The sequence below is a fragment of the Manacus candei genome, unplaced genomic scaffold (assembly GCF_025592945.1).
Source record: "Manacus candei isolate 608988 ecotype Guabito, Panama unplaced genomic scaffold, ASM2559294v1 h1tg000048l, whole genome shotgun sequence".
NCBI lineage: Eukaryota > Metazoa > Chordata > Aves > Passeriformes > Pipridae > Manacus > Manacus candei.
The window spans coordinates 712,101-732,736 of NW_026138096.1; the positions used below are offsets into that span (position 1 = coordinate 712,101).

A 20,636-nucleotide genomic window follows, 5' to 3' on the forward strand; every position below is an offset into this window, starting at 1 on the left:
TTTCTGTTTCTTCCAGTTCAAATATTAAACAGCAAGTGATATTATAAAGCAATTTTTTAGGGTTTTGCAGTTCTGTGGGAATAAGGCAAAAAGGTCATAGACATGATCAGTGTTGACTGTTTCCAATTCACAAAATCACATTTTGTGAAAAGGGCCCCTTGAATCACGTTACTTACATGACTCCTGACAAACCTGCCACACAGAAAAAACTGCAGATGTAGCCAAGCGAATAAATAGTGTAAGTTATAATGCACAGTGCATGAGCCACCTCAGTTCCTAAATGTGTGTACCCAGTAACCTGCTGCATATGTTCAACAACATAACAGCTAAACCCCAGTGGAAGAAGAGCCAGGATCTTGCATTTCCTTATAGGCAGCACTAAGATAATTACCCCAGAGCAACTAATGTGCCCTGTGAGTGTACCATCTGATGACCCACTGAGGTGTGCATGCTTCTAGTTAATCCTTCTGTCAGACCTTTTCAGACTTGACTGGGTGATCAGTGTCAGAGAGTCCCAATTAAGTATCCCTCTACTGCCAGACACAGTTGATACAAAAGTTATTCAGCAGATTAAAGAATGCCATGCTATGCAAAATCCAGGAACAAAATGGATAAGCACAATCTTCATACCTGTTAGCATGCTGGGAATGAAGAGAAATTCTTTTTCCCTTTTCAGCTGTTCAGAGTAGTTTTCACATTCAGCAGGTTTCATTACTACAAAATCTTCATCTGTCCGCCCCATGAATAAATCATCATCTTTAATGAGGTGTACGTCTTCATCCTATAGGTTGTGCAAACATCTCTGTTAGTTCATCTGTTTCTTAAGAAAGTTTCTTGAGAAAGTATACTTTCAGAATTTTTAAGGAAACAAAAGCTGCCATTTTGTATTAGACTATTAAAATTAATTCAAGAAGTCTGAATAAAAATATGAACATTTTTTCCTATAGTTCAGACCGTTTCATCTTCCTCTTGTTCATCTTCATGGGTTTCTACACATTCCCCTTCTGCCTCATCTTCTTCATTTAATCCATTCCTTTTCCTGGCTCCAGATTTCATATTCTCTTGTCCAGCATCAAAATTGAAGGTAAAGAAATTATATGCTTCCTCCTCAGAAGGAAAATCATTCTGGAACTAAGAAAAGAAAACAAAGATATTTTAATACAGCGTTTATAAGAAAATTAGGGCAAGTGAATAATTTTTTCCATTAGGAATACAAAACAGCAGCATGCATAAAAACTTGTTGCAGGATAGCAATTATTGTATATCAAAGAGAACTCACCCAAATGCTGCAGCTAACTGAAATTTGTAAATCATACATGATACTTTCTCTATTGCTATACTATAATTTCACTGAATGTTTCTTGCAATGTTTTATTAAAAAGGTTTAATTTTAACATGTTTATTGTTTTAAACATAAACAATTTGTGAATCACAAAATGCCAAAGTTTAAATTCTGGCCATAAGGCAGATATCCAGGTGAATGATATGAAGAGAAATTTCTAATGGCTTTTTGCCTCTGAAGGACCCAGGACCCTTTAGCTTTAGGATGAATCCTCTAACAAAAGAATTAACAGCGTTTTGTTGCTAATAAATACCAACATACTAATCTGCAAAATGCTTTAACTGCCAACCAGTGGCATTCAATAAAAAGGATTTAAACAGAATAAACATTTTTCCTCCAAGCTCCAGTATTTGTGTCCAGATGGATTTACTTGAACTTTTTTTTAATCAAATGACCCAAAGCCATTCTTACATTTGATGAAGGTTCTCTTTATATACTTCAATTGTTGGCATACACTGTTTGTGAAATTTTTAATTAAATAACATTCTCTCCAATGCATAAGACTGAATTCTGTCTGCTTTTTCAAACAGAACCATGAAGCCATACAGTGTTTAAATGAAATTAATATGGGTTATTGAAATGAAGGAATTGGTACTTACTGTTGACTTGTGCTTAAGCTTTTTTACAGAATCACGAAACTTTACTTTTGGTGGTAAGTGGGTTTCATCCTCTTGCATCTCCCTAAATTTATCATTATCAGACTGCATAAAAATATATACATAAGTTTTAGCACATATTTACTGAACCATAAAAAATACAAACAGTTGAACACAGTTATTACATACTGCATTTTTACAGAAAAAAAATAACAAGAGAGAAACACAGTCACTGTGGTAACAAACTGATTTTATATTTATTTTAAAATGGTACATCCAACTATTACTTAATTCCTTTGGGTGAAGAAACAGACTGCAGAGTATCAAGAAATGGTTCATTGCCTAAATAACAACTTACTGTCTTCACTGCTGATGGGATCATTGTTTCTGCACTCCTGAACACAAACAGCCATGTGCTGATCTCCAAAGGGGGAGAAATGGGGCGACAATGGCAAATCTTTCCCTCTGCAAATGAGGGGCTGGCAGACAGCCCGGGCCAGGTAACAGTGGCAGGGGTGCTGCTGGTAGGCACTGCTGCCCAGGGAATGGAATTAAGGAGCCTCTCAGACAAACTCTGCTGCAACCAGGAAAACCCTCTTCGGTATAAGAAGGTAATAGAAAAGGTGGCATCCATTGCTTGGGTGTTGAAATAAAGACTTGATTATTTGTTTTATTTTCTCTCAAACAACTATTGCTATGCTACTCTCAAAGTGCATGGGGGACATCCCCCTGCCTTTTCAAGAAAGGTAGCAGCATGGTTATCCATTCCCAGTTTTGCAAAGCCGTATCTGTCCTGTAAACGTCACTGGTTCTGAGGCTGCTTCAGCAAGTTCATTTAAGTGCTTCAAAGTGATTTTCACCAAGCTCAGCCAACGTAAACACATCTACCACTCTATCTGTGGCCTGAACCGTTAGATTAAAGGAAGACTCTTCTCAAGCTTACTACTATTTCACCTAAACTTCAAAATAATTATTGCAAAAAGAAAATCTCCAACTCTGTCAATCTGATGGCCACTTGTTTAACAACAAAACAATATCTCAGTTGTGAGTAAATAAGTACAGGAAACAAAACCAACACATGGAAGGTTTCAGATATTCTTTATATAAAATTAATAACCAACTCTAATAAGGGTATCACTTCTGCATTTTCCTAATACAAACATATTAAAACAGTACTACGTAACTGAAAGCTGTAACAATCACTTATTATAAGATAACGCTGCCAAAAACCTACCCTCAACCTATATGAAAAGGTAATTCTCCCCAAGACAAGTAATTTAACCAGGCTAATTCATACTGTTTGGAATTCCAGATAAAAGCATTACTGCTACATGCTGTTATTTCCTGGGCATACACATTCTTTGGAACACATTTTCTACAGGCAAGCAATCTCTTTGTGGATTTTGAAGAATATGAGTGCAAATTCTGCACAGATAGAGCCTTTGTTATTTTTTTAATACAAAAATCATTTTCTAATGTAAAATAGTAACAATGAAATACAATACAGCACAATGATATAAAGCTAATATCCAGCATTTAGCAATTACACTGTGCAAATTTATATAAATTTGTAAGTAAATGTATGTATGTAATACAGTGGTCTTTTCTGTTACAGTAAATTTTAAATACTTCAAGGCATCTAAAGCAACAGAAGTTATGAACCTTTAAATGACAGAAGTTTTACATGTCAACTACAATGAAAGCAAATTATTACTGTTAAATACGTACATTGAAAGCAATAATCAGAAAGGCTCCTTCCTGTCTACTAATTCAAACAGTAGCATATCTTTGATCAATGAAATTGATCTTCGAGACTGTAGCCTTTGATTTATTTCATGTTTCACACAGCAAGACACAATGCACTTTCTTACCACTTTATCCAGCCTGACTTCTGGGTTTCTTCCTCTGATGCCTTTTAAACGCCTTGGTTGTGGACTGGGGTATTCTTGGGATAAAGTAATTTCAGCTTTTGACTAAGCAAAAAAATAAAAAAATGCTTAGCTATAACAGAAATAGAATAAGATCAAAGCTACAATAATTCCCAGGAACACAACAACTTATTCATGTTTGTGTTAGGGACAGAATCTTTTATATATAATCAACTTAAGTGATTTTACAGACCTAGATATTAATACCCCTTATTAAACTGCACAGTAAACTTACAAAGAAATCCATTGATTTCAAAATAGTGTCAGAAATTTTTTGACAAAAAACACAGATGGATCTTCTAATGATTGTATCATTTGAGTTATAAAACAATACATTGTATGTTATTACAAACAAATTAAATATAAACTCTAGAAAAAAAATACAGCAATACAGAAAACTACTGTACCGATGAACTTAGTATTATTTTGGCATTAGAAATCAAAAAGCAGATATCCCAACTCAGATTCACATAGCACAAAGCAAGTAAAATGACGTGAGTGGTACTTAAAAGACTGAGGTCAACCAAATAGGACTTCTGAAGAATTCTCACCTTTGCTGCTTTTAGTTTCTCTCTCATTCGCTGTCTAACAGAAAGCTCTGCAATACCTGTCCTTGATGTAGAAGGAACAGGTGGCAACTCTGAAACAGAGAAGAGATGGCAACATGTTTAAATTAAGTATTTCCTGAAAGAAATGTATGTTAAATAAAACCATCTATACCATACATAATCCCATGTTCCAACAGAAAGAACTTGCATGAGAAAAGGTGAATGAATGAAACATTTTTTGGAAATCAGTCCTTACAGACTATCACTTAAATGCCTTTAACTGTGATGGATCTACCTTTCATTATATACTATAAACCACCTTAAGTAATGCATAGTCACACTTCTTTTCTATTAAAAACACATAAAAGAATCTCCTGGCATTTTATAAGCTGTTAGTCAGAGCTGTCTCATCTAATTTTGAATGGTGATGTGCTATAAAACCCGAAACTTCCCATTTCACACACAAGCTAGTAAGGCCATATTTAAACATATTTAAACAACCTGGGCAGACTCAAGCCCAAGGGTCCTAATGAGATGCTGCCATCAGTGTGGAGGGAGCTGGTCAATGTTACCTGAAGGTTACCCTCAATTATCTTTAAAAGATCATGGTGATGATCAAGGGCGGTTCCTGAGGATCACTTCCGTCTTCAAGGAGGGAAATCTGGGGAACTACAGGCTGATCAGCCTCACCTTGATGCCCAAGAAGGTGATGGAGCAAATAATCCTAGAAACCACTGTCAAATATGTTAAGACAAAAACTCGGAGTCATCAGCATGGATTTACAAAGGGGATAAACCTCTACCTGACCAATGAGACAATTTTCTATGACATGATAACTGGATTAGTGGATGAAGGGAAAGCGGTGGATGTTTTTTATCACTGGTTCCTGTAACATTCTTATAGAGAAAGTAATGAAATATGGACCATGTACGTAGGTGGACTGAAAACTGGCTGAACTGGGAGGCTCAAAGGGTTGTGTAGTGTCCAGCTAGAGGCCATCACTAGAACTGTACCCCTGGGGCTGTTTTCAAACAAACAAACAAAAAAATTGCACATCCCACCCTCCAACCCAAAGAATTCATCAAAACTACATCCTTTAGGATCAAGTACTCTCTGCTGATCCTGTGAAACATAAAATTCTGAGTTTTAAATCAGTGGCATATGAGATTTTTTGGTAGGCAGTAAATATCGGTTTGGACACTGACTTGGGCAACCATGGTTATGGAAAAGGAGAATTACTGCTTGTTGCAGTCTTTGAATTGCTGCTCCCAAAAAAGCCCAGGCTTTTCCTCCATCATTAAAACTGAATGTGATTTTTGATAACCAAACTTATCAGGGTCTCCTTTTCCTTTGAAGGACTGATGGCATTCCTTCCCCTTATCTTCCATGTATCAAATCCTTCCAGATTAAGATTTCTTCACATAGATTCAGTAAATATTAGTAAGGTGATCCTGTACCCTACTACATTCCCTGATACCTAAATAAAAAGAATGAATAATTGTAAACTTGTTTACAGGGAAGTTTCATTCTTGTGGTCAGATATACAAAGAAGTGGACACCTACAACTCATCCTCTCACACAAACACAAATGAAAAACATTTTAAATTTACAATGTAAATGAGATTCTATGTGTAAGCAAATGGCAATACTTCTTCCAGTTTTATGTATTAAACACAATTATGGTTGACTTCTGCACAGTATTTTGAGAATGTGCCCATCTCCTTCTCTGGGATTGCACTACAAGTGTACAAGACTCATGGTTATCCTCTTCATAAAATCTTCCAAAATATTTTTAGTTGGAAAAATAGGTTTATATACTTAATAGCTTGGAAAGTCACCACTTAAGTACTTTTCTTTTTGAAAGATCTAAATAATTTCTTCATTTTTCAAACTAATCCTAGCTACATAATTATCTCCCCATCTGCACCAACTGCTTGAGTCATACTGGAGCCCTGGAGTTCACCTGGACATTCTCAGGAGCTTACTGAAACTTTAACTTCAACTGATACATGTAATATTAACTTTTTAAAGAGAAATTATTTACATCCCTTCTTATACATGGAATTGTCTTTTTTTTTTTTCTCTTTAACTTTTGTAAGTGGTTTTTTTTCCAGGAGGAAATCCATTGGTCCACACAGAACACACTGGCCCTTTAACTGGAACAACTCTAAGATGACTATCAGGAGAAAACTGCAGCTCTTTTTGCACACATGCTTTGTGGAGGCTTTTTCTCTTTAATTTTTAATCTGGGAACACATAACATTCTAGTTAAATAAGTTTTTCTAGTTATCACCAAGTACAAAATTACATTACCTGCCTGTTCCTTGAGCCAAATACTGATTGTTCTTTGCCCTTATGAAAGAACATCGCTTGCCAAGGTCTTAAGTAAAGGGCGATTTCAGGTTCATATAAGGCATTAAATTCACAAAAGGGAGATAAAACAGCAAAGGGTAAGGGTTTAGGAGTGGTAATGTCACACAACATATATCACATTATGGCTGATTCAATATTACTCCAAGAGCTTTACTGGCAGCAGAAAATACCCTATGTTGAATATACAACTTAAACATTTAAAGGCTACCTACTATGCCAAAGTGCAATCTAATTTCCAGGATAACCTTAGTCCGCTGTCATTTAGAAAAAAATACATTAAGATAAACCCCACTACTGCTGATTCTACTTAGAAACATCAAAAGACTTTGGAGAATCCTAATCTTTCCAAATTACACAATTTACTGCCTGTATTTGTAAAAAAGAAACATTAATTTTATTTGGAAACTTTCAAAAGAATGAACAAGGCCCAAAGCTCACTAGCATGAGACATGGAAAAGCAAGGATCCCATAACCACTTCCTTTCCAAGAGGAATAGTAGAGACAGAAACAAGCAAGCACTCAATAGAGACACTAAGAGACAACGCACAGAAAAACCTATTTGCATTTTGTCTTTTCTAGCAAGGAATGCAGAATGAGTAAGAACTGAGTAAGAATTACTGACAAAACAGAGAACAAGATGTAGATAAATATTTATCAGACTGATCTAATTAAAAAACATCAAGGTAGAATATCCAATAATGAACTGGCTGCAGCAAAGCCAGAACTGTCAGTGATTCCAAGAAATGATGGAGAACAGATAAGTTCCAAACTCCCAGGCAAGTCTCTTTTTTAAGAAAGAGCAAGCTGCAGAAGCATAAACAATTCAGTCTAAATTCAACCCTACAAAAAATACTCAGTCTATTTGTAAATACTTAAAAGACGGTAAAATAATAAGCAACAGAAGGCCTAGATTAGCCAGGATTGAAGTCTATCAAGACAATTTAATGTTCTTCAAAGAATATTCTACTCATTTTTGTGAATATCAGAAAAATCATACATCTCAACTTTTGAGCCTGCTATCTAGGAAGTGCCTTTCAGTAGGAAATATTCTGATGAAATGACAGGGTGGATGAGGGGAAGAGGGCACATACAAGTCATTGGCAAATCACAAGTAAAGAGAGAAGCAAGTAACAGTTCATAAATTCAAACCCCCTACTAAGCAGGAATTTTCAGGATCTGCCTCAATATGCCTTTAGAACATTTATTAATGGTATGAATGGTGGAGTAATGTTTATCTGTGTATAAAACATGCAGGCTAGAACTCTCAAGTCACATTTGCTCGAAGATAGCATTTGAAAAGTTTTTGGAATTGAGAAAAAACTTCAACAACTTCTACAAGGTCAGGCCCACAAACGATTCTGGCACACAGAAGCTCTATCTGCTGGAGATGGAAATGATTGACTTTAATTGTAATATGAAAAGTGACTACACACTGGAAAAACTTTTAAACTTTTGGGGTATTCTAGCACTGGAACTGAGTCCCTTAAACACTTATGGAATCTTCACTAGTGCGGGCTTTTAAGTTAAAAAACAAACAAACAACAACAACAACAACAAAAATCAACTCTCAAAGAAAACCAATCTACCAAAAAGACCCCCACCAAAACCAAGTATCAAGATATAGATAAAATTACTTAAAGGCAGAAGTTGGTCTAAAGTTACCTTTTGATTTCCCTCTTGTGATTTTTTCTACCATTGCAATCTGTTCAGTTAGCGTGCAAAAACATATTCTATTTCATTGCAGCAAATGCTTCATTTCAATTCCATTCTAATAAATGAAAACTAGAAAGCAACAGATTAGAATCTGCTTTTGATCTTCCAACAGACTTGAAAAGTGTCTGTAAACATTTCCAGGCAAGCCAGGTTAAAATGAACAGCATAAACATGCAAAATTAGGGCAGAAACCATCTGCTGCTATTTTAAGCACCTTTTAAAGCATCAGAACTCATGCTCTGAATACAGAATTCTTCATTGATTAATCAGTTCCTTGATATAACAGGGTAATTATCTTTTCTATACATAATGAAAAACATTTTAAGGCTTTGGTAGTTGCAGTAAAATTAACTCAATGCATTGATTAATGTGGGATCCTGTAGTTCCTTGAAAAAAGGACAACTTTAAAAAAATGTGTTTGTTATTTTATTTCTCTGGACATATACTTTTGTTCTGCTTATGTGAATGGACTCTACAGCCAATTAATTTGTGCTTAACTTCAAAGTATATTTTTGAAGTGAAAGATTGAAACTAATATCCATGTGAGTATCACTTTGCAGGATTACCATTAGAAGCCTGTATCAAAAAAATTCACACCATGTTTTACATTGGAAGAGTCATTATCCTGCTCCATATGGCTCCATATTTTACTTCTGGCAGGTTAATAAGTGTGCTGGATAGTCAAACTGAAACAAGGCCCAAATGAGAACTTGAAAATGCCACCTATTAAGTGTCCTTTGACTTCTGCACTCAGAGGAGCCCAAACCCACTGGATCTCTGTGGGGCTTCAAAGCTCTCTGCACTGATGTAGACCCAAAACTGCTGCAAGTATCTCGACAGGATGTAAAAACCAGGCACGAGGGAAAGCAGAGAGACAGTGACCAAGCATCAGTTACCTGAATGAAAGCAAGGAATGGTAACTTCCAACATAGGTCCTAGAAACACTGTTGTATTTTTCAGGGATACAGTCACTGGAAACTGCAACCAAATAACTATACGAATTCAAAAAACCCAACAACGAAGAAAAAGATTTAGTAACACTGCAGTTGTGCTGCCTTCACAAGGGAATAACTATCAGACATGGGCTTCCTATTTGAAGCAATTCTTCTTTTGAAACTCTTATTTAATTAGTCTGACTAGTGGACTGACATTTAGTCAAGTCACTCCACCTGAGAAAGGTGTAAAGGCACTAAGCATACACACAGTTGGATTACAGTAAAATAAAGAATTTCTACAGACTGCATTAAAAAATAGTAGAGACTGACTCAATTTTTGAAGGACTGGTACAGAGACTATGTTGACTATTAAGTGAAGAGGTAGTTGATGGATATGTTTCAAGATAAGTTTGCCACAGTGGGTCGAGAATGAGCAAATAATCATTCCATGCTAGCATAAAATAAACCTAATATTTGAGGGACATCACAAAATGATATTTCCACAAACATTACCTACTTCCTTGTATTAAAATACAGTTCCCTTTCCAAAAAAAAGGGTGTAGGTGTGTGTTTACTTTTAACACCACAAATTTAACATAATCTGGTAGCAGCCATGACAAACTAAAAAGGCCTGGATAAAATGCATTACCACAGGCATTGAAGAAAAAAAAACAAGATAGTGGAGCAAACAGCCAGTACAGAGTTTCTCAATGGCACCTGAAAAATTGTGGGGGATGTCACTTCTTTTTTTTTTAAATGATTAGTCATCACTTGGCAAGACAATGATAATCAGAAATTCATACACAGATCATCACCCTAACAATGGAGCAAGGAGCTCAAAAAAAAATCTACTTTTACTTTATGACTGGGCAACACAACAGCAAACAGCAGTGTTAGCATATTCAAAACCTTCATATATAGAAGATGGAAATTTCAATTATTTATAAATCTATCAGACTGAATCATAGGGGGGCAGGGGAAATTGAAATAAGTTTGGATAGACACACAAGGACTTCATCTCAAGGTGCATTCTTTCTCAAAATGTAAGATGTAATTTAAAAAAAAACAAGAACAAATGGAGAAATTATACTGCAATTAAGTAAACGAATGATACAGTCCATTCAGAATACCACATGTACTTTTCACTCGATCACATAAAATTTGCAGAATTACAGGAATTTCAGGAACAGAAGGAGCAGCAGAGCAAAACACTCTGGAAAACAAAACATCACATAGGGGACCTAACAGCTACTTTTCTTCTCAGAGTACTGTTGTGCTGTTCTGTCTATTCCTGGAAAACGAGCTTCTGTAAAAGAAAATAACCATCACTAGAGGGTGTCTCTTGATTTTTCCATGCAATAATTCTGAAATCTGTTTGGACTCTGTCTGTCAACAGCATATCACCTCCTAGCACAAGCTGGCACAGTGAGACTCAAAAAGAACTCAAAAGAAAAGTACACAGACCTCTGTGAGTTGAAAACATCCCTTAACTGTAGATGTCTGTAACAAATACCATATTTTTCTAAAATGTGTTTGAGGACAATACATATATTTTATTTTGGTAAAACCTGTTATCGATGAAAAACTAAGCATGTTTGTAATTCACTGGATTTTCATTTCACTGGTTTTTTTTAATATTCTGCTCTTATGCATCTCTTTTATGCATCCTATTTAGGTAAACCACAAAACCATGCAGTAAGATTCACTACACTAATCTTGTCCAAATTATTTAAAAGGAATATTGCAGAGATTCTGCTGAAAAAATTGAAGATTAGTTTTTGAGTACCAACGACCTCTATTCTTTCCAAACCTGCAGTTAGACATTCAGTTCTAACAGTTCTCTACCACATCACTCTCCCACATTCTCCCACTTTGTGAGTAGAGTATTTCACATGTGACTAAAAACAGCACATCAATAAATCCACACATTTTCATATCCATGAATGACACTTCAAGCACAAAATACAAGGTTCACATAATCACAGAATTGTTATGCTTGGAAGGGACCTCTGGAGATCATCCAGTCCAATCATCCTGCCAAGGCAGGGACACCTAGAGCAGGTGACACAGGAGCTCATCCAGGTGGGGTTTAAATGTCTCCAGAGAGGGAGACTCCACAACCTCCCTGGGGAGCCTGTTCCAGTGCTCTGCCACCCTCAATGTAAAGAAGCTCTTCCTCATGTTGAGATGGAACTTCTTGTGTTCTAGTTTATGGCTATTGCTCCTCATCTTGTTGCTGAGCACCACTAGAAAGAGCCTGGCACCATCCTCTTGGCACCCGCCTCTGAGATATTTATATGCATTAATGAGATTCTCTCTCAGTCGTCTCTTCTTCAGACTAAACAGGTCCAGCTCCCACAGTCTCCCCTCATAAGAGATGCTCCAGACCCCTCATCATCTTTGTGGCCTCCGCTGGACCCTCTCCAGTAGCTCCTTGTCTTTCTTGTACTGAGGAGCCCAGAACTGGACAATACTCCAGATGTGGCCTCACTAGGGCTGAGCAGAGAGTGAAGATCACCTCCCTTGACCTCGTGGCCACACTCTTCCCAATGCACCCCAGGATATCATTGGCCCTCTCGGCCACAAGGGCACACTGTTGGCTTATGGTCAACTTGTCATCCATCAATACTCCCAGCTCCTTCTCTGCACACCTGCTCTCTAGAAGGTCAGTCCCCAGCCTGTACCAGTACTCCCCAGGTGCAGGACCCTACACGTGCCCTTGTTGAACCTCATTAGGTTTCTCCCCAGTGAACTCTCCAGCTTGTAAAGGTCCCCCTTAATGGCAGCACAGCCTTCAGGTGTATCAGACACTCCCCCCCAGTTTGGTATCATCAGCAAACTTGCTGAGGGTACATTCTATCCCTTCTACCAGGTCCTTGATAAATGAATTGAATAAGACTGGACCTATTATTGATCCCTGGGCAACGCCACTGACTACAGCCCTCCAACTGGATTCTACTCTGCTGATCACGACCCTCTGAGCTCTGCCATTCCACCAGTTCTTGATCCACCTCACTGTCCATTCCTCTAACCCACATTTCCTGAGCTTACCTATGAGGATATTATGGGAGAGTGTCAAAAGCCTTGCTAAAGTCAGGGCAGACAACACCCAGTGTTCTTCCCTCATCGACCCATCCTGCCATGTCATCATAGAAGGCTATCAGATCGGTCAAGCAAGATTTCCCCTTGGTGAATCCATACTGACTACTCCTGATGACTTTCATTTCTCTCACATATTTGGTGACAACCTCCAGAATCATCTGCTCCATCACCTTTCCAGAGACTGAGGTAAGGCTGACTGGCTGGTGCACATTCCAGTATGTAAATACTGAATTTGAAAAATGTAAGGGCATCTCATAATCTAATCATATTTAAATGTGATAGAACCATGTCTAAATACGATAGGAGCATGTTAGCTTTCAAACTCTGCTTTTTCTTACAGGACAAAGTTGACAGCATTCAGTTCTCCAATGGTGGGGACAGGTTCATAAGTGGTAGCAGAGATGGAACAGCCAGAATCTGGCATTTTGAGCAGGCAGAATGGAGGAGTATCTTATTGGACATGTCTGACCGATTGCTGGGGTACGTGGAGAGGGAGTTGATTTCTTGTTTTGTAAAGTCAGAAAGATTGAAAAACTCAATTCCTCTGACTAGAGTGAGCCTTGGCAACATCCTGCTTGAGTTCCGTGCTGTCTGGAGGGATGAAATGGGTGTTTTGCTGATGTAGTAATTGCTGAATTGCCAGTGCCATGCGGCCGGGAGCCTCAGCTGCCAGGGGCTCTCCCGCGCCTCGGGGGCGGGACCCACGGCAGTGTGGAGCTTCCAGTGCCATGCGGTTGGGAGCCTTGGCTGCCGGGGGCTCTCCCGTGCCGCACGCGCTCTGCGCACGCGGTTGAGCCTTCAGGCACGGCCATGGTAGGAGAAAGGAGAGAGAAGGGGAGCCTTGCCGGCAGGTACTGCACCCCCATGAAAGACGAGAGGGGAGCTTCGGAGCACACAGAGTTTTGGCGTTCCAGGTTTGGGGGGTGGAGGGGGGGTGGAGGGGGATGGGAGGATTAGGGTAGGGTGTTGAGCGGGCCGAGGGGATCCACCGACCGGCAGGAGGGTGAGCAGGACAATCCCATATGAAATGTCGCAGGTGAGCAGTGCGCCTGAAGATATGTGGAAACACAGTGGAAGAAGGATAAGGTCAGGGTGGAGTGGGTTCTTTAAAATAAGGGGGGGCCTGGCCAGGCTGGGGCCATGAAAGGCACCCCCGCCTTGGATGGGTACTGGGGTCAGAACAATTGCTCTCTCTTTGTCTGTTTTTGGTTCACCTGTGGCTACTGCCCAGGTTCAGCATGTTCTGGATATACTTGCTTTGCTCTGTTACATCCTGAAATGGTGGACAGGACAAAGGGTTGTTCCTGGGTATCTCCCTCAGTTTGTTTATAGATAGGTGATAATAAAGTAGGAAATGAAAGACTTGCCCAAATCGTTCTAATAGGAACGTAGTCTGTGTATCCCATGTGGTTGCAAGCTATGTGTTACATGCCTCCGGTAGGGTCGCCCATGCCAGACAGGTCAAAACCGTAGGACCAGATTTAATACATTCTTGGGCAGGATGAGCTCATTAGCCTTCTGGCAGTCATCCTAGGAGAAGGACAACTCCAATCCCAAACCCAGGCAGATGGAACTCGCTTAGCCCTGTAAGGCCATCCATCTAAGAGAAGGTCACTCTAATCAAACCTACGTCCCGAGGACCTCACTGCCACCATCCAAGCTTGCTCGGCCCTGGCAGATGAACCTCAGGATTAAAGGGTGGGTTCAGTTCCGCGCATACTGCATCTCACCTAAAAACTCCACTGCGCAGGCTTGAAGGCTTTACCCACATGGAAAAAGCCCTGTAGCGATGGGCGAGGGTCGAAACGGCAGGTGAAAGGTGCACTGGGAGCCGCAGACCCAACTCTGCATGCAGGCGGTTCAGGATATTGGTCATTTGAGACTGACCGGAGATGACAGTCTCTTGGGGCAGCACCCTGAACGACCAAGCAGCCTTTCCAAGGACAGCACTGCTTGCTCCACTCGGAGAGGGGCCTAGAAAAGGTGGCCTAAACAAAGCTCATCTCCACTTTCACCCGGTTGGTTAACCGCAGACCAACGGGCATCTTCTTCCAATGCGGTCGCACAAAGATCAAAAGACAAAGGCACACACCTGCCTCCAAAGGTGTACCTAAATTAACTCTAGCATGTTGGAACATCAGAGCCATGCTCGATTCTGCGGATAGCGGTTGTCCTGAGCGACCTTCTGCCCTAATTGCCCATGAACTGGCTCGTCTCAACATCGACATTGCTGCTCTCTGTGAAGTTTGCCTTCATGAAGAAGGCAGCCTCAGAGAACATGGTGCCGGTCACACACTCTTTTGGTCAGGTAAGCCCAGAACCAAAAAACATCTCTCAGGTATCGGCTTCATGATCAAAAACTCTATTCTTCCCAAACTCGAAAATCTGCCGACAGGTCACTCTGACCACATTATCTCCCTACACCTTCCACTCCACAACAAACAACACATTGTCCTCTTTAGTATATATGCCCCAACTCTCCAAGCTGACCCTGCTGAAAAAGACAAATTTTACGCTGACCTGCACCTCCTTACCCAAAAGGTGCCTGCAGATGATAAGATCATTATCCTTGGTGATTTCAACGCCAGAGCAGGTAAAAATTTTGAAGCCTGGAAAGGAATATTAGGCAAGCATGGTGTTGGAAACTGCAACAATAATGGTCGACTTCTGCTAGAATTCTGTGCAGAGCAACAGCTCACCATCATGAATACTATCTTTCAGCAAAAAGATAGTCTGAAGACAACCTGGATGCACCCCAGATCTAAGCATTGGCACCTCATGGATTATGTCCTGGTGCGACGGAGAGATGCCCACGATGTCCACCATACCCGCGTGATGCCCAGTGCAGAATGCCAAACAGACCATCGGCTTGTGCGCTGTAAACTCAACTTTAATCTCAAATTCAAACCTAAAAGGGGCAGTATCCCAAGGAGAAGACTCCAAGTTAACAATCTCCAATCAGCCACAGTAAGAGACAGATTCCAGGCAAACCTTCAAACTCGGCTTTAGAACCATTCCACAGATTCTGCAGACTCCTCTCCTGAAACAATTTGGCACCATATTAAAAACAGCATCCTGCAATCCTCCGAAGAATCCTTAGGGTTCTCCCTCAAGAAGATGAAAACTATCAAGAGATCCAGGACTTGTTGAGGAAGAAGAGAACCGCCCACCAAGCACACCTTGTACTGCCATCCTGTCACACAAGAAAACCAGCCTTTCGTCTCGCATGCAGCAAGCTCCAACAGAAACTCCGTGACATCCAGAACAAGTGGTGGATTGATCTAGCTGAAAAAACTCAATTATGCGCAGATACAGGTGATCACAAAGGCTTCTATGAGGCCTTGAAAACAGCTTACGGGCCTACATACCAGGTCCAAAGCCCTCTACTCAGTGCTGATGGTCAAACCCTTTTAACAGATAAAACCTCCATTCTGAATCGATGGTCTGAACACTTTCAGCCTCTTTTCAGTACCAACCGTGTAGTTCTAGACTCAGCAATTCAGTCCATCACACAACAACCAGTAAAATATGAATTGGATACTGCCCCCACTTTAGGAGAAACCCTCAAGGCCATACAGCAGGTGAAAATCGGCAAGGCAGCTGGGATTGATGGAATTCCACCCGAAGTCTGGAAATATGGGGGCCTTGCACTCCATACCAAATTTCACGAGTTCGTGGTACGCTGTTGGGAGCTCAGCGAACTACCATCAGACCTACGTGATGCAGTCATCATCACTTTGAATAAGAAGAAAGGAGTTAAATCAGACTGTTCACATTACCATGGTATTACTCTGCTCTCCATTGCTGGCAAAATCCTGGCAAGAATACTCTTGAACAGACTAATACCCACTATAGCAGAAGGAATCCTTCCTGAAAGTCAGTGTGGTTTCAGAGCCAACAGGAGCACCACAGACATGGTATTTGTTCTCAGACAACTGCAAGAGAAGTGTAGGGAACAGAACAAAGGTCTCTATGTAACCTTTGTCGACCTCACCAAGGCTTTTGATACTCTGAGCAGAAAAGGTCTGTGGCAGATTTTGGAACGTTTAGGTTGTCCCCCCAAGTTCCTTAAAATGATCATCTCACTCCACGAGAATCAGCACGGCCAAGTCAGATATGGCGATGCACTTTCTGAGCCCTTTCTAATAAAGAATGGAGTGAAACAAGGCTGTGTTCTCGCTCCTACCCTATTCACAGTCTTCTTTAGCATGATGCTCCAAAGGGCCACGGCAGACCTCAATGATCAGGACGGTATCTACATTCGATACAGTACCGATGGAAGCCTTTTCAACCTAAGGCGACTGAAGGCCCACACCAAGACCTTAAACCATCTTGTCCGGGAGCTGCTTTATGCTGATGACGCCGCCCTTGTTGCCCACACAGAAGCAGCTCTGCAGCATTTAACATCCTGCTTTGCAGATGCTGCTGAAATCTTTGGGTTGGAAGTCAGCTGAAAGAAGACAGAGGTCCTCCATCAACCTGCACCTCAGGAAGTCCCCCATCATCCCCACATCACCATTGGCCAATCGGAGCTCAAATCAGTCCAACAGTTTAATTACCTCGGTAGCCTCATCTCCTCAGATGGTAAGATCGACGGAGAGATAGACAACAGGTTAGCAAAGGCATACAGTGCTTTTGGAAAACTCCACAAAAGAGTATGGCGTAATAAACACTTGAAGAAAAGCACCAAGATCAGTGTTTACAAAGCCATAGTGTTGTCTGCTCTCTTGTATGGTTCCGAATCATGGGTCATCTACCGCCACCACCTGCGTCTCCTAGAACGCTTCCATCAACGCTGCCTCCGTACAATCCTAAACATCCACTGGTCAGATTATGTGACCAATACATCTGTTCTAGAACAAGCAGCAGTCACAAGTATTGAGGCCATGTTACTGAGAACGCAGCTGCAATGGGCAGGGCACGTCTCCAGGATGAAGGACCACTGCCTCCCTAAGATCTTGCTTTATGGTGAACTCGCCACTGGCTGCCGTAACAGAGGAGCCCCGAAGAAAAGATACAAGGACTCCCTGAAACAACATCTCAGCCTTGGCCATATTGATCACCATAACTGGTCTACTCTGGCCTCCAATCGGGAGGCCTGGAGACACACCATCTATAACGCTGCTGTCTCCTTTGAGAATGCACGCAGGATCACCCTTGAGGAGAAAAGGCAACGCAGAAAGAACCGTGTCTTGCAGAATACACCATCTAAGGAGTCTTTCTGCTGTGCCTTTTGCAATCGGATATGTCTGTCACGTATTGGCCTCATAAGCCACCAGCGTGCCTGTAGCAAATGTGGATAGAGCCTTCCCAAATCTTCGTTCGCAAAGCCTAGCCATGAAATATTAGCTTTCGCTCAAAGCCCGAGCTGACTTGGCACTGGCAGACACAGACAGTACCCTGCTGGTACTGGAATGCCAGGAGAGCCTGAGGAGGCTTGAGGGGGGCCAGAGCAGGGGCGCGCTGGTTTTGCTGTTCGTGCGCCGCAGGCAACCTCAGAGCGGAGACTGAGGTTAACTCCAGGAACACGGGCAGGTACAGCTGCCCCCGGCCCCCGCACTCCGGGCCGGCCCCGCCGGCAGCCGCAGCCCGTCGGGCCCGCGCCCCGCACGCCCCGCCCGCCGCTGGAGTCACTCACCGCGCAGCGCCCCCGGGGCGTCGCGGGGCCGGGCTGCCGCCATGGTGCCTCCAGTCCTGAGCTGCGCCCGCGGCTCGGCGACACCCGCGGGCTCCGGCAGCTGCAGCGGGGCGAGAAGAGACGCGAGAGGCGCATGAGGGGGGGCGGCCGGGCCGGGCCGGGCAGGAGAGGGGCGAGGGCGAGACCGGGGCGGGAGCGGGGCCGGGAGAGGGACCCGGCGCGGAGGGGGCAGAGCGAGCGCGCGTGCGCAGTGCCCGCGCGGGGCGCGGAGCGGGGCGGGAGGTGCCGGCGGTGCCCGAGGGGTGAGGGGGCACTGAGGGAGCCTTGGGAGAGCCGGGCGGGGACCGACACGGGGAGAGAGAGAGAGCTGTGGGTGCAGGCGGGCCTTGTCCCCAGACACACAGGCATAGCCTCTGCTCTACCAAAACAGCCGACTGTAGCAATTTTCCCCGTATATTTTTTATATACATATTAAATATATACGTGTATATGTACATCCTATGTGTATATATCTCCTGTATATCTATCTATCTATCTGTCTATATATCCTGTATATATATCTATCTGTCTGTCTATATATGCTGTATGTATATCTATCTATCTATCTTGTATATATCTATCTCTATATATCTCCAGTGTATACAACTATTTATCTATCTATCTATCTATCTATCTACAGGATGTTGATCCAGCTCGTACATATATATTACATATATATTACATATATATATATGTATTTGTGTGTATATATGTATATGTGTATATATATATGTATATGTACATATATATGTGTATATGTATAATTTTTTTTTAAGTGAGCTGGATCAATGGTTATCAGCTGAATATGTGCTTATGTTCCACTGATGGCACTGGCAAGCCACAGTTCTGACACTGCCCAAAGTTAACATACACTGCTGTTTGTTATCAAGATTAAAGCCTACTGACACCTCCAAAGCATCTTGCCTGTTTATCTTTACAGTTTATCTCCTCATATCACAGGAGTTTTTGGTTTTTTTCCCCTTCTAACATTTTGCTGTTTAAACATGATCACTTCAAAAACTTTTCTGCAGACAAGAAAACGGGATAGCTTCATTGTTCTGCAACCTACTCAAGACTAAATGTATTTAACCAATAATTTGAAGATAACTTAATCAAGTAATGTTGGATCAATATGAAATAGAATTAAAAACAAAGACCCAACATGTTAAAGGTGCCTACTTCCAGCATATGGTATGTCTGGTTGCAGTATATTTGCACAGAAATTAATTGTGCAAATCTGCATTAACTAGAATGGTACTGACAGATTCAGGGTTGACAAGGGCTTAAAAGAGACTCTTGGCTTATATATTTCACTTTTCACAGTTACATATATAAAAGATTCCTATTACTCTTCAGTGAAAAATGATCATACACCACTTTTGTCTCAACTAACTGGACACTAACCTCAGTGATTGTCGTCTGGGATTCCTCACTGCAGTTCATCTGGGCAGTGACTGACACCCGGCTGTCACAAGCAACACAGAAATCACTCATGAGAGATATGCTTCAATATGTGCATAATGATCATGAGAGACATTCCATTTAACATTTTCACCCCAAATAATCAAATGACACCATTTAACATACAGCCTTAGTACTTAAAAAACCCCATATTTTTTCATAATGGAATGATTAAAAAATATCTGTATCCATTTAATTATTCATTATAATAGTGAACAATGTGGGCCTGTGCGTGCTGTATGAACACTCTTGCAATTTTGTTTTTTACATAAAGAACTTGTACAGGGTCTGTAAAGACAGCCGCAATAATAAGATCACAGAGACATGTTCAATCCCTTTTTTCCCCTCCTTTCAGCATTGGGCTGAAATCACTTCTATTGGCCAAATTACTTCAGTTTTATTTGCACTAGGAAGTGGCTGTATTTAATTACAAACATTGGGGAAATTTTTAAATTTATGTCCGTACAACTCAATTCATGGCTACTATTACTGTGAGTTCCTGTCCTGCTTTCCCTTTAGTGGGAAGGAACATGACCACGGCTGTGCTTGTTGCACCAGCATAGCTGCACCAGTGCAAAACCCAAGGGCTGTACAAGGGATGTACAGTGCTCACAGATTAAGTAACTCAGAACAGCACAGTTTATTCTGGATTTTAAAATTTCCATGAAACAACTCACGGGAGTTGACCTTTTGTGGGACCTTTGTCTGTAGCTGGCTAAACCTCCTGTAGCAAGAGGGCTAACTGAGGGTGACACAGGTCACCAGTGGTTTCTCCATCATTTCTTTGTACTGGGTGTGTACAGGACCATGCATATTTGCCTCAAAAAGTGCTTCCAGCCCAGCCTAGAATATGCAGAGTGATCTTCATGTTCCTCTTTATCTCTTGGGACATACCTGATGAAAAAGGAGAAGAAGCAGAGGAGGAACGACGTGGTTATCTCCTGCCTGAGGCTTAGCTTTA

General features: G+C 41.3%; 1 protein-coding gene across 2 annotated transcripts in view; it reads right to left on the reverse strand.

Annotated features, from left to right (window-relative positions):
- Nucleotides 1-18,356, reverse strand: part of CC2D2A (coiled-coil and C2 domain containing 2A) — a 60,009-nt gene extending 41,653 nt beyond the window's left edge. For both annotated transcript variants that reach the window (XM_051798406.1, XM_051798407.1), the window contains exons 1-6: nt 18,176-18,356; nt 4,418-4,506; nt 3,810-3,911; nt 1,942-2,043; nt 955-1,131; nt 631-781 (exon numbers count right to left, since the gene is read on the reverse strand). In XM_051798406.1, coding sequence (XP_051654366.1) covers nt 631-781; nt 955-1,131; nt 1,942-2,043; nt 3,810-3,911; nt 4,418-4,506; nt 18,176-18,218 — 664 coding nt within the window. In that variant the 5' untranslated portion in view covers nt 18,219-18,356. The remainder of the gene's footprint in view (nt 1-630; nt 782-954; nt 1,132-1,941; nt 2,044-3,809; nt 3,912-4,417; nt 4,507-18,175) is intronic.
- Nucleotides 18,357-20,636: the final 2,280 nt, after the last annotated feature.